General features: G+C 45.2%; 1 protein-coding gene across 2 annotated transcripts in view; it reads right to left on the bottom strand.

The window, feature by feature from the left end:
• itpr2 (inositol 1,4,5-trisphosphate receptor, type 2) overlaps positions 1–12,765 on the bottom strand; it is a 308,108-nt gene that overhangs the window by 65,066 nt on the left and 230,277 nt on the right. For both annotated transcript variants that reach the window (XM_068058832.1, XM_068058834.1), the window contains exons 45-46: positions 8,244–8,360; positions 5,879–5,989 (exon numbers count right to left, since the gene is read on the bottom strand). In XM_068058832.1, coding sequence (XP_067914933.1) covers positions 5,879–5,989; positions 8,244–8,360 — 228 coding nt within the window. The remainder of the gene's footprint in view (positions 1–5,878; positions 5,990–8,243; positions 8,361–12,765) is intronic.

Raw genomic sequence — 12,765 nt, 5'->3', positions numbered from 1 at the left:
AGCTGACCAACCAAAGTGCAAGCTGACAACTGCCTTGGCATGGGCAGTTCATGTGAAGAATTCACTTCAGATGGTTAGAGGATATAGTCCCTATCAATTGGTCTATGGGTGGAATCCCAAATTGCCTTCTGTGCTGTGTGACAATCCTCCTACTCTAGAAGGTACTACAATTAGTTCCATTTTTCTGCACATTTGAATGCTTTACATGCAGGGAGATGAGCTTTCATCAAGGCTGAGGTCTTGGCGAAAACCCGGAGAGCTCTGAGGCATTGTGTAAGGTCGTCTGAGGTGGAATTTAATTCAGAAGATTTGGTGTATTATGAAAGAAAGGGTCATAGGGAATGGAAGGGCCATGGTGAGGTAATAGGTGATGATGGTAAGACAGTAGTTATCAAGCATGGGAATCCATTCATTCCTCGCGATTAATCCGAGTTGATTATGAAATCTCAGAATCTGAGCAGCTGATAGAGAGAAACGAGGCACCTTGTATCTTGAATGCTCATGTGTTTTGTAATGAAGGTCCTGAGGAATAGAATACAGTAGATCAAGGGTTGGCTGGTAATACGACCAATCATGATGCTCAGGAGAGCGCTATGGCATCCAAAGGCCAATTGCCCAGAGTAGGTACCCGGGTGACATACATTCCAGAGGGGTCTAATACAGCCTTTTTGCATGGGGGGGGCGCCACATTACAATTTTTATCTTATGTAAGGGGCCAGGGAGATCATTATAGAAAGATAAAGATATTAAAAATTTATCTTATTAATCAAAACAACAACTAATGTGCATTATGAAGAAGCTTTAAATGAGAAGACTAATTTATTGAATTACTTTCTCCTCTCTATATTGGACACTAATTTAGTGAAATACCTGGCATTTTTTTGCTTGCACAAGTAATCAATGTCTGCCTGCATACTTCTTGTAGCGATGCGGAATTAGATGCCCATCAGTCAGGAGTGATCTTGATCACTCTCTCTCCCTCTCTCTTTCTTGCTCTGCCTCTCTCTCACTCTCTGTCCCTCCCCACTCTGTGTCCCCCTCTCTCGCTCTGTCCCCCTTTCTCTCTCTGTCCCCTCTCTCTTTCTCTGTCTCCTTTCTCTTTCTCTCTGTATTCTCTCTCTATGTCTCCCCCCCCCCCCCCCCGCCACTCACTGTCTGACAGTTGCAGAGAGCGGGAACGCACAGTAGATGGTTGTTCAGTTTTAAAAAAAAATCACAAGTCATTTTCACAGCTGACAGCTAGTAACATTGGGAACAGCCATTTTCCAACTTCAAACAGATTTGGGATTTTCCGGTGGGTTCTGACTTTTTTCTAAAGCCGGCCGGAAAACCCCAAATCTGTCTGAAGTTGGGCAACGGCTGTTCCCGATGTTAGCAGCTGTCAGCTGTGAATCTGACAGGCGGTCTTTTTAAAAAAAAAACTGACCAACCATCTGCTAGCACAAGAGTAGGGAATAGTGCGTTATTAGGTGGGGGTCAGAGTAAGGGAGAAAGTAATAAAGTCATAAACAGGGTTAATGTGCATGTATATGAATGCATGGAATGTAGTTAATAAGACTGGTGAGGTACAGGCACAGATTGTCACGTGGAAAAATGATGTTGTGGCTAAAACAGAGACCTGACTCAAAGAAGGGCAGGACTGGGTGTTAAATATTCCTGGATACAAGGTGTTCAGGAAAGATAGGAAAGGGAGAAAAGGGGGAGGGGTGGCGGTATTGATTAAGGAGAGCATTGCAGTGCTGGAGCAAAAGGATGTCCCAAAGGGGTCGAGGACAAAATCAATTTGGTTAAAGCTAAGGAACAAAAAGGTGCAATTACATTGCTCGGTGTTGTCTATAGGCCACCAGCTAGTGGGAAGGACATGGAGGAACAAATTTGCAAGGAAATTACAGACAGATGCAAAAACTATAGGGTAGTTATAGTGGGGAACTTTAATTATCCATCAACTTGGACTGTAGTAGTGTAAAGGGCAGTGAGGGACAAGAGTTCCTAGAGTTTGTTCAGGAAAATTTTCTACAATAGTATGTTGCTAGTCCGACGAAAAAGGAAGCACTGCTAGATCTGGTTCTTGGGAATGAGGTGGGCCAAGTGGATCAAGGAGAGCATTTAGGGAATAGTGATCATTGTATCATAAGGTTTAGGCTGACTATGGAAAAGGACAAACAGCAATCTAGGGTAAGAATAATTAACTGGGGAAGGCTAACTTTAATGGGGTAAGAATAGAGTTGGGGTGAATAAATTGGAGTCAAAGGTTGGCAGGAAAACTGGTAGATGAGCAATGGGCTACCTTCAAAGAAGAGATAGTTCGGGCACAGTCACGGTATGTTCCCTCGAAGGGGAAAAGTAAGGCAAACAAATCCAGAGCTCCCTGGATGACAATGTGACAGATGCCAGGTAGGAAATACTATTGAAAACCAGACTGAATATAGAAGGTTCAGAGGGGAAGTGAAAAAGAAAATAAGAGAAGCAAAGAGAGAACATGAAAAGAGATTGGCAGCCAGTATTAACGGAAATCCCAAAATTTTCTATAGGAAAACAAATAGTAAAAGGGTGGTAAAAGGAGGAGTGGGGCCGGTTAGGGACCAGAAAGAGGATTTACACATGGAGGCAGAGGGCATAGCTGAGGTATTACATGAAATCTCTGAATCTGTCTTTACCAAGGAAGACGATGCAACCCAGACAATGTTGAAAGAGGAGGTAAGTCAGACACTAGAGGGGTTTAAAATTGATAAAGAGGAAGTATTAGATAGGCTGTCTGTACTTAAAGTGGATAAAGCACCGGGAACAGATGAGATGCATCCAAGGATACTGAGGGAAGTGAGGGTGGAAATCGCAGAGGCACTGGCCATAACTTTTCAGTCTTCCTTAGACTCGGGGGTGGTGCCAGAGGACTGGAAAATCGCAAACATTACACCCTTGTTCAAAAAAGTGTGTAAAGATAAGCCCAGCAACTACAGGCCAGTCAGTTTAACTTCAGTGGTGGGAAAACGTCGAGAAAAAATAATTCGGGACAAAATCAATAGTCACATGGACAAATGCAAGTTAATTAAGGAAAGCCAGCATGGATTTCTTAAGGAAAAATCATGTTGAACTAACTTGCTGGAGTTTTTTGAGGAGGTAACAGAGAGGGTTGATGAGGGCAATGGTGTATGTGGACATTCAAAAGGTGTGTGATACAATGCCACACAACAGACTTGTGAGCAAACTTGTAGCTCATGGAATAAAAGGGACGGGAGCAACATGGATATGAAATTGGCTGCGTGACAGGAAAAAAAGTGTAGTCGTTAATGGAGGTTTTTTGGGCTGGAGGAAGGTTTGTAGTGGAATTTCCCAGGGATCAGTGTTGGGACCCTTGCTTTTCCTGATATATATTAATGACCTAGACCTTGGTGCACAGGGCACAATTTCAAAATTTGCAAATGATACAAAACTTGGGAGCATTGTGAACTGTGAGGAGGATAGTGTAGAACTTCAAAAAGATATAGACAAGTTGATGGAATGGGCAGACAGGTGGCACATGAAGTTCAATGCAGAGAAATGGGAAGTGATTCATTTTGGTAGGAAGAACATGCAGAGACAATATAGAATAAAAGGTACAATCCTAAAGTGGGTGCAGGAGCAGAGGGACCTGGGTGTATATGTGCATAAGTCATTGAAGGTGGCAGGACAGGTTGAGAGAACGGTTAATAAAGCATACAGTATCCAGGGCTTTATTAATAGGGGCACAGAGTACAAGAGCAAGGAAGTTATGTTGAACTTGTATAAGACACTAGTTCAGCCTCAGCTGGAGCATTGCATCCAATTCTGGGCGCCACACTGGCGGAAAGACATGAGGCCAATGGACAGAGTAGAGAAAAGAATCACGAGAATGGTTCCAGGGATGAGGAATTTCAGTTATGAAGTTAGATTGGAGAAGTTAGTACTGTTTTCCTTGGAGAAGAGAAGGCTGATAGAGGTATTCAAAATCATGGGGGGTCCAGACAGAGTAGATAGAGAGAAACTGTTCCCATTCGTGAAAGAATCGAGAATGAGAGGGCACAGATTTAAAGTATTTGGTAAGAGAAACAAAAGTGACATGAGGAAAAAATTTTTCATGCAGCGAGTGGTTAAGATCTGGAATGCGCTGCCTGAGAACATGGTGGAGGCAGGTTCAATTGCAGCATTCAAAAGGGAATTAGACAGTTATATGAAAAGGAAGAACGTGCAGGGTTATGGGGAGAAGGCGGGGGAATGGAACTGAGGGAGTTGCTCTTTCAGAGAGCCAGTGCGGACACAATGGGCTGAATGGCCTCCTTCTGCACTGCAACAATTCTGTGATTCTGTGATAAGAGAAGCAAAACATAAGGAATTGGAGAGTTGGAGAGAGTTTGGAGTTTATTCTGAGGCACCAGATAGGGGACAGTCAGCCTTGTCACATAGATAGAGTTGTACTGAAAATGTCCTTCTTGATTGGACTTATAAGGCTAAAGTGAGGCTAGTTGCAAGGGGTTTTGAAGAGTGACTGAGTGATACCGATGTAAGAGTGGACTCTCCTACAGCTGGAAAGGTAATCTTGAAAATTTTTTTTCAGCTTTTTGGGCTACATATTCATGGGAATGTAGATCCATTGAGGTAAAAGCTGCATTTCTGCAGGGTGATACTTCTGAGCCACTCAAAGAGGCAGCCGATGCAGGAGGAAAACTATGGAAACTGAACAAATGTGTCTATGGCCTTAATGATGCTTCCAGGGTGTGGTATTTCTTGGTGAGATCTGTTTTGTTGAAAATTGGTTGTGTTCAACTAAAAGCAGATCCTACGATGTTTTATTGGTATCATAAAGGAAAACTTTCAGGCATCTTCATGATGCATGTTGATGATTTCTTATGGGGTGGTAATGTGGATTTTGAGAAATATGTTATTAATAAGATTAAGGCAGAATTTAAGATTGGGAGTCAGGCTTGTGGGGCCTTTAAATATATTGCTTTAGATATTAAGCAGAATAAGTCTGAATAACTTTAAATCAACAATACTATTTAGAGAGTGTTACTCTCATCCCAGTTAATCATCCAGGGTCATCACAGAAGGATGATGATATATCTAAAGCAGAGTCTGACCAATTTATTTTTAATTACAGGTCAGACATCCAAAATCCGGCACCCTTGGGACCAAAACCATGCTGGATTTAAAATTTTTCCAGATTTCAGGTTGACACGGAGTGCGGGAACTAGGCCGGCCCACCAAAGTAAACAAAGCGGCGAAGCTGATAACTAGTCCAGCGCACCGCCGTATGTGTGATTATTATCCACAGGTAACAAGTGTTGTTATCTCCACAAATTTTTACTGCATTGGTCTATTGAGATTCATAACAGCCTTCTTGTACTAAGTAAAAGGTTTTAACCATTGCAAGTCAATGTCCATCCCAGCTGAATGTAACCTTCATCTGCAAAGCATAGTATGCAATGTTTGAGAGACAGTTTTGCCCAGAGAAGCAAAGGCTGCACATCAATCTGTAAATTCCCAGGTCTAATAGAATGAAACATAAATACAGTTTTTCTCCACTGTTAGTTTTCTAGCTTGTTGTAAGAGTTCTGAAATATCCTCATTACCTCTCTTGTTGTGCTTCACTTACTGCAATACTCGTCCGGCGTGCCACTGAGAACTCGCGCCTCAAAAATGTCTGTTTTTTTGACAATTCCCGTTTTTGGACAGCCGGGGTTTTATCGTCCAACTGTACTACGATTCTGAACATGCAGGAAGCTTACACTTTTGCCTCCATTTGTCCAAACTCTCACCAATTATATATCTCTATTTGCTCTGTTGATTAACACCTGACATTTCAATGGGGAAACAATCAATTGAGAGAATGTCAAAGCGGTTGATTCCAATACTGACAGCTTACCTCAATCTGCGCAGTGTGATTAGCATAATGTGTTAAAGCTTCACAGCCTTTGTCCTGTGGATCAGAGGCTGGTTTGAGCTTCTGCTGTAACATCTTGTTGTGTTGTGATAGCTGGAAAAGAACATAACAACATCAAAACCTTGTATAAATCAATTTCCCCTGTCTAAAGGTGATTGTGAGACTAGAAATATGGTTGGTTACTGTACTATGGTAAAAGCTCTTTGTAAACGTGTTGCGTCTTCTAATCTAGGCTGACATTCTGGTGTAATGCTAAGGGAGTGCTGCATTGTCGACAGTACTATCTTTCGGATGAAACGTTAAACTAAGATCCTTGATAGGAAATCCCTGTTCAGGCAGACATAAAAGACCACGTGACATTATTTAAAGAGGAGCAGGAAGACTTCTCCTGATTCCACGGCCAGCATTCCTCCCTCAACCAACACCAACGCAACAGACTAAATTGGTTGTCCATTTCTTTGCTGTTTGTGAGATCTTGCTGTGCACACATTTGCAGCTGTGTTTGCCTACGAAACAAGGGCGACTACACTTCGAAGTACTTCATTGGCACTGAAGTGCTTTGAGAAGTCCTGAGATGCAAAAGGTGTAATATAAATGCAAGATCCACAGTACAGTATCCTGGGGTATGGTAGTGCTGCACTGTCAGGGGTGCTGACTTTCGGATGAGACATCAAACCTTTCTGCCCTCTGGTGAGAAAGAGAGAAAGGTTTGCTTTCATGACCACAGGATGTCCCAAAGCACCGAATGGCTAATGAAGTGAAGCCACTGTTGTAACGTAGTAAATGCTGCAGCCAATTGGCACACAGGTTCCCACAACAGAAATCAGATAATGGCCAGATAATCTGTTTTAGTGATGTTGATGGAGGGATACATATTGGCCAGGACATCAGGGATAACTCCCCTTCTATTCAAAATAGTGTAATGGGATCATTTACAACCAGCTGAGAGAGCAGATGGAGCAGGAACTGGTTTAATGTCTCGTCCGAAAGACGGATGTAAAACATGAATATAAAAGATCCCATGACACTTGTTGAAGAGCAGACAGTTCTCCTGGTCAATACTTATCTCTCAACGAACACCTAAAACTGACTATTTAGTTATTACCACGGTGACGCTCACGTAAAGTGCATCGATTTGATTGAAACTACAAGAACTCAATCTGAAGAGTTATAAAAAAAGGACTTTTATTTTTGAAGAGTGAACAATGTGCTTAAAAAAATGGTCACCAAAGGTCAAAAAGACCTGGCCTTTTGTATAATGAAACTGTCTGGCAAGGACAAAAGAATAGATTCAAAGTTGATAGGTGCCAATTACACCCATCCTGAACCCATCAAGAGACATTTTTGAATTGAATGGGTTTTTCTGAAACAAAGGAAGTGACCCACATCCTGGGTCACTGTCAGTCACTACAGGGAGAATGATCTGTCTCCCACAACAGAGCTGAGATATGAGCGACGTATAGCTTAAAAAGGTAGCTCCCTAGAGAGAAAGAGAGAGATATATTCAGGTAAAAGCATCACCAAAGCTTGTCCATCTAAGAGCTGGGAAAAAATACATCAAGCCAGAAAGGAAGGTGCCCTGCTGGGTATTCTAGCGTTCAAGTTGTGCAGCAGTGAACTGGAAATGACCCCCTGTCTTCAAACCAAACTTTCAATCAACAGAGAAATCTACAAACACCTCAGGCCTGCAACTAAACAGAACTTGACCACCGAGAGGTTTACCGTGAACCTCAAAACCCTACCTCACTTCAAACCACTTACCCCTCTTCCTCTCTATTTGTCTCTTTGTGTGTGTGTGTGTGTGAATGCATGAGTGGGTGCAGTTGTGCCAATCTTTGGATAAGGCATATTGCTCAATAAATAATTAACCTTCTGTTTTAAACTGCCAAGAAAACCTGTTGCTGTCTGTTTATTTGACAAATAAAACACAAAGGGGTTAAAACCCTAACAACAAAAACACTTGCTGCGGTCAGGTGGGAGTTGAACAGTGGGAACCACCCACACCCCTCACCACTTGGACGTAATACTACATTGCTGTTTTGTGGGATCTTGCTGTGCACAAATTGGCTTCTGCGTTTCCTACATCACAGCAGTGACTACACTTTAAAAGTACTTCATTGGCTGTAAAGCACTGTGGGACATCCTGAGGTTGTAGAAGGTATTATATACATTTCTTTATGTTGTACTGCCAGTGGCAAATAAAAGCTGGCTGCTTGATAGAGTTGAGTGAATCCATCAGTGAGAAATTTGCACAAGAGATTCTGTTCGTCTGACATACCCAAGTACCCAAACTGATACATAGTTGGAGGAAAATTTATATGCAAATATTTGTGAAGAATCAGCATACCTGATGGGCCAAAATGTAAATATTATGGCCAACATCCTTTGGAGAGACACACTCGTCTGAATTCTCGTCGTTATCGACCTCTACACCTTGATTGTAAGCATTCTTTATGACATCAACCTTCAAAAGAAAAGATATTCAGCTCTGGATGGTGAATTGTGAAAGGTCCTTAAGACTGCGTACCAGTTTGCTGAGTATAGGAAGGTGTCTGTTCACTTGTATTGATTATAAGTTTTTTGCATTGATGCGAAGCAGCTGTGGGCATAATGGAAGGCGGGTGGGTGATGGCTTCAGTCGGGCAGTGGGTAGAGATCAGGGGCTGGATTTTGTTGAGGTGGGGCTCCCGGCACTGGGCCAAAAGGGCAGGCGAGTCCTGCCTTGGCCTTTTTGTGTCCCCCACAGCCCCCAACCCCAACGCCGGTGCGATCCTCCAATATTCCGGAGGCGATATTTATGGTCCCGGGATCTCTGTCCCTTTAAAGACGGGGATCCCACCTCCAAGAGCTCCAAGCCAATCAGAGGGCCGGCAGCTCAGCAGTGCCACTGGGAGCAGTGGCCACTGCCGGTACTGCAGAGGCCTTGGACCCAGGCCCAGCACTAGAATCCCAGACCTCAGTTAAGTGAGGCGGGGTCGCCAGGGCCAGGCTGGAAGGCCCCGGTGAGGTGGGGTGAGGAAGTGGTCATATAGATTAGGAGGGTGGTCCTGGGAGGTGCATTGTTTCCTGGCTGGGACCCTCCGTGGACCACAGATTTCCCACAGATGAGGGAGCCTGCCCCCAGCCACCCCTATCCCCCACCCCAGGCTCCCTCAAACCGACAAGGAAGGTGCCTCATTTTACAAGTCGCCCTTCCCGCATGGCAAAGGCAACCCGCACCCCCCCCAACAACACCGCCCACCCCACTGCTGGTTAACTCCTAGCAGTGAGAGGGAAATTGGCCTCTGGGCGGGAAGCCATCCAACCCCCCCAGAAAATCGTTAGGCTATATGGCAGCAATGGGCCCTCCACCACCCACACCCCGTGATTCTATGGCGCCCCCCCTCCTGCCGCAGGGAGGGGCCCATAAAATCCAGCCCAGGAGTGGGAAGCCTGGCTAATTTCTCTGACCAAGAGAGTACCACAGCAAATTTTAGGCACTACTCTGACAGCTAAGACCCCAATATGGCAGACAGGAAGTGTGTGCATATTTCCAACCAGGAATGCCCTGTCCACCATATTGGGTGAGAAAAAGTACGCATCATTTATCTGCGCCTGAAGCAGGCATTAGACCCACTGCATATGAAAATGAGATGCCTAATGCCTGTATGAGGCCCCCACTGCATAGTTGGGTTGCCCTGAGGCTCCGCCGCCCTGTGTCTGGTCGCCTCGGGCCCCACTGTTGAGGCGTAGGGAACGTACCCTCTGTGCCTAAATTTATGTGCCTATAAAGTGTTCCAATCATTCCAATAAAGTGTCAGATCATTCTGCTGTTCTGCATGTCACAGTGATGTAGACTTTGGTGTAGAAAATCCCCCAGGGGTTGATTTAATCTTTGGGTCTAACTTCAGTGGAAGCTGTTAGCACCATTACATTGGGGCTATTGCCAATCCTCCCACTGCAGTTACATCTGGAGATCAGAAGAAACCATGGACTTTCCAGGCATTTACCTCTAAGCCTGGGTTGTCCAACCTATTCGCGTGGGGGGGGGGGGGGGGGGCACATTACAATTTTTGTCTTACGTAGGGGGCCAGTGAGAAAATTTCGGAAAGATAAAGGCATTAAAAATTTATCTTACTATTCTTACTAATCAAAACAACAACAAATGTGCATTTTTGTGAAGAAGTTTTAAATGAGAATAGTAATTTATTGACTTACTTTCTCATCACAATGTTGGACACTGATTTAGTTAGATACCTGGCATTTGTTTGCTCGCACACTTGTTGCGATGCGCAGTGTTCCAGATAGATGTCCATCTGTCAGGAGTGATCTTTATCACTCTCTCTCCCTCTCTCTCTGTCCCCCTCTCTAACCCCCCTCTTTCTCTGTCCTCCTCTTTCTCTCTCTGCCCCCATCTTTTTTCTCTCTGTCTCTCTCTCTGTTCCCCCCTCACTCTCTCCCCCCGCTCTGCAACACTCCCTCTCTAACACCCCTCTTTCTCTCTTTGTCCCCTCTTTTTATCTCTCTGTCCCTGCTCCCCCTCTCTCTCCCCCTCTCTCTGAGCCTCTCTATCTCTGACAGTCGCAGGGAGCGGGAGCACTCAGCACAGCAGCTTTGTGGTTGGTCAGTTTAAAAAAAAAACACAAGTCAGTTTCACAGCTGACAGCTGCTGACATTGGGAACAGCAGGTTCCCAACTTCGGACAGATTCGGGGTTTTCCGGCAGGCTTTAAAAAAAAAGTCGGAACCTGCCAGAAAACTCTGAATCTGTCCAAAGTTGGGAAACCGCTTGCTGTTCCCAATGTCAGCAGCTGTCAGCTGTGAAACTGACTTTCAATCTTTTTTTAAAAGCTGGTCTGGAAGAAGAAGCCAATCGGAAATTTCTCTTATCTGAAATACATCTGCGGGCTGGATCCTGGCCCGTGGGCCATATGTCGGACAACCCTGCTCTAAGCCCAACATTGTGATCAAACCTGCTGATAAGGGTGGTGCTATTGTTATCTGGCGTGCAGATCTCTACCTGACAGAGGCTGAGCACCAACTCTCAGTCACTTCTTCCCTGGACCATGACCCCACCACCGAACATCAAGCCACTGTCTCCAGGACTGTCACTGACCTCATCTCCTCCGAAGATCTTCCCTCTATAGCTTCCAATCTCGTACCCCCATAACCCCAGACAGCCCGCTTCTACCTCCTGTCTAAAATCCACAAACGGGACTGTCCTGAAAGACCATTGTTTCAGCCTGTTCCTGCCCCACTGAACTTATTTCTTCCTATCTTGACTATCTTTTCTCCCCTGGTCCAGTCTCTTCCCATCTACATCCATGACTCTTCTGATGCCCTACGTCATTTTGTCAATTTCCAGTTTCCTGGCCCTAATCGCCTCCTCTTCACGATGGACGTCCAATCGCTCTACACTTCCATCCCCCACCAGGATGGTTTGAGGGCTCTCCGCTTCTTCCTTGAACAGAGGCCCAACCAGTCCCCATCCACCACCACCCTCCTCTGCCTGGCTGAACTTGTTCTCACATTGAACAACTTCTCCTTCAACTCCACTCACTTCCTTCAAGTAAAAGGTGTTGCTATGGGTACCCACATGGGTCCTAGTTATGCCTGTCTTTTTGTGGGATATGTCAAACATTCCTTGTTCCAGTCCTACTCAGGCCCCCTCCCTCACCTCTTTTTCCGGTACATTGATTACTGTATCGGTGCCGTTTCCTGCTTCCGTCCCGAACTGGAAAACTTCATCAACTTTGCTTCTAATTTCCACCCTTCTCTCACTTTCACATGGTCCATCTCCGACATTTCCCTTCCCTTCCTCAACTTCTCTGTCTCCATCTATGGGGATAGGTTGTCTACTAATACTCATAAGCCCACTGACTCCCACAGCTACTTCGACTACACTTCTTCACTGACTCCTGTAAGGACTCCGTTTCATTCACCCAGTTTCTCCATCACCGACACATCTGCTCTGATGATGCTACCTTCCACGGCAGCACTTCTGACATGTCTTTCTTTTTCCCCAACCGAGGATTCCCCCCCACTGTGGTTGAAAGGGCCCTCAACCGTGTCGGACTCATTTCCCGCACTTCTGCCCTCACCCCTTCCGTTCCCTCCCAGAACCACAACAGGGTTCCCCTTGTCCTCACTTTCCACCCCACCAGCCTCCACATCCAAAGGATCATCCTACGCCAAATACACCTTCCCTTCCCCTCCCCTGTCAGCATTCCGAAGGGATTGTTCCTTCCGGAACACCCTGGTCCACTCCTCCAACACCCCCGACACCTCGTCCCCTTCCCATGGCACCTTCCCATGCAATTGCAAGAGGTGTAATACCTGCCCTTTTACCTCCTCACCCCCCACCATCCAAGGCCCCAAACATTCCTTCCAGGTGAAGCAGTGATTTACTTGTACTTCTTTCAATTTAGTATACTGTATTCGCTGCTCACAATGCGGTCGCCTCTATATTGGGGAGACCAAATGCAGACTGGGTGACTGCTTTGCGGAACACTTCCGCTGAGTCCGAAAGCATGACCCCGAGCTTCTGGTTGTTTGCTATTTCAACACTCCCCGCTCCCCTGCCAACATTTCAGTATTTGGCCTGCTCCAGTGAACATCAACGCAAGCTCGAGGAGCAGCACCTGATCTTTTGATTCGGCACTCTACAGCCTTGCGGACTGAACATTGAGTTCACTAATTTCAGAGCATGACTGGCCTTTTTTACATCTTTATTTTATTTTATTTTTTAAACTATGTGCCTGTTTTTCATGTAGACAGAGCTACTCATTATTCTGCTATTATCACTCTCCCTGGACTATTGCTTTGTCTTTCACCACAAGCATTAACACACTCTGGGTCCCATGACCCAGCTTTGCTATTTAATCTCTCCTG

The sequence above is a fragment of the Heterodontus francisci genome, chromosome 27, assembly GCF_036365525.1.
Source record: "Heterodontus francisci isolate sHetFra1 chromosome 27, sHetFra1.hap1, whole genome shotgun sequence".
In the NCBI taxonomy this organism is placed as follows: domain Eukaryota; kingdom Metazoa; phylum Chordata; class Chondrichthyes; order Heterodontiformes; family Heterodontidae; genus Heterodontus; species Heterodontus francisci.
Note: the sequence above shows the minus strand (reverse complement) of the source record. Positions and strands in the feature narration are given on the sequence as shown.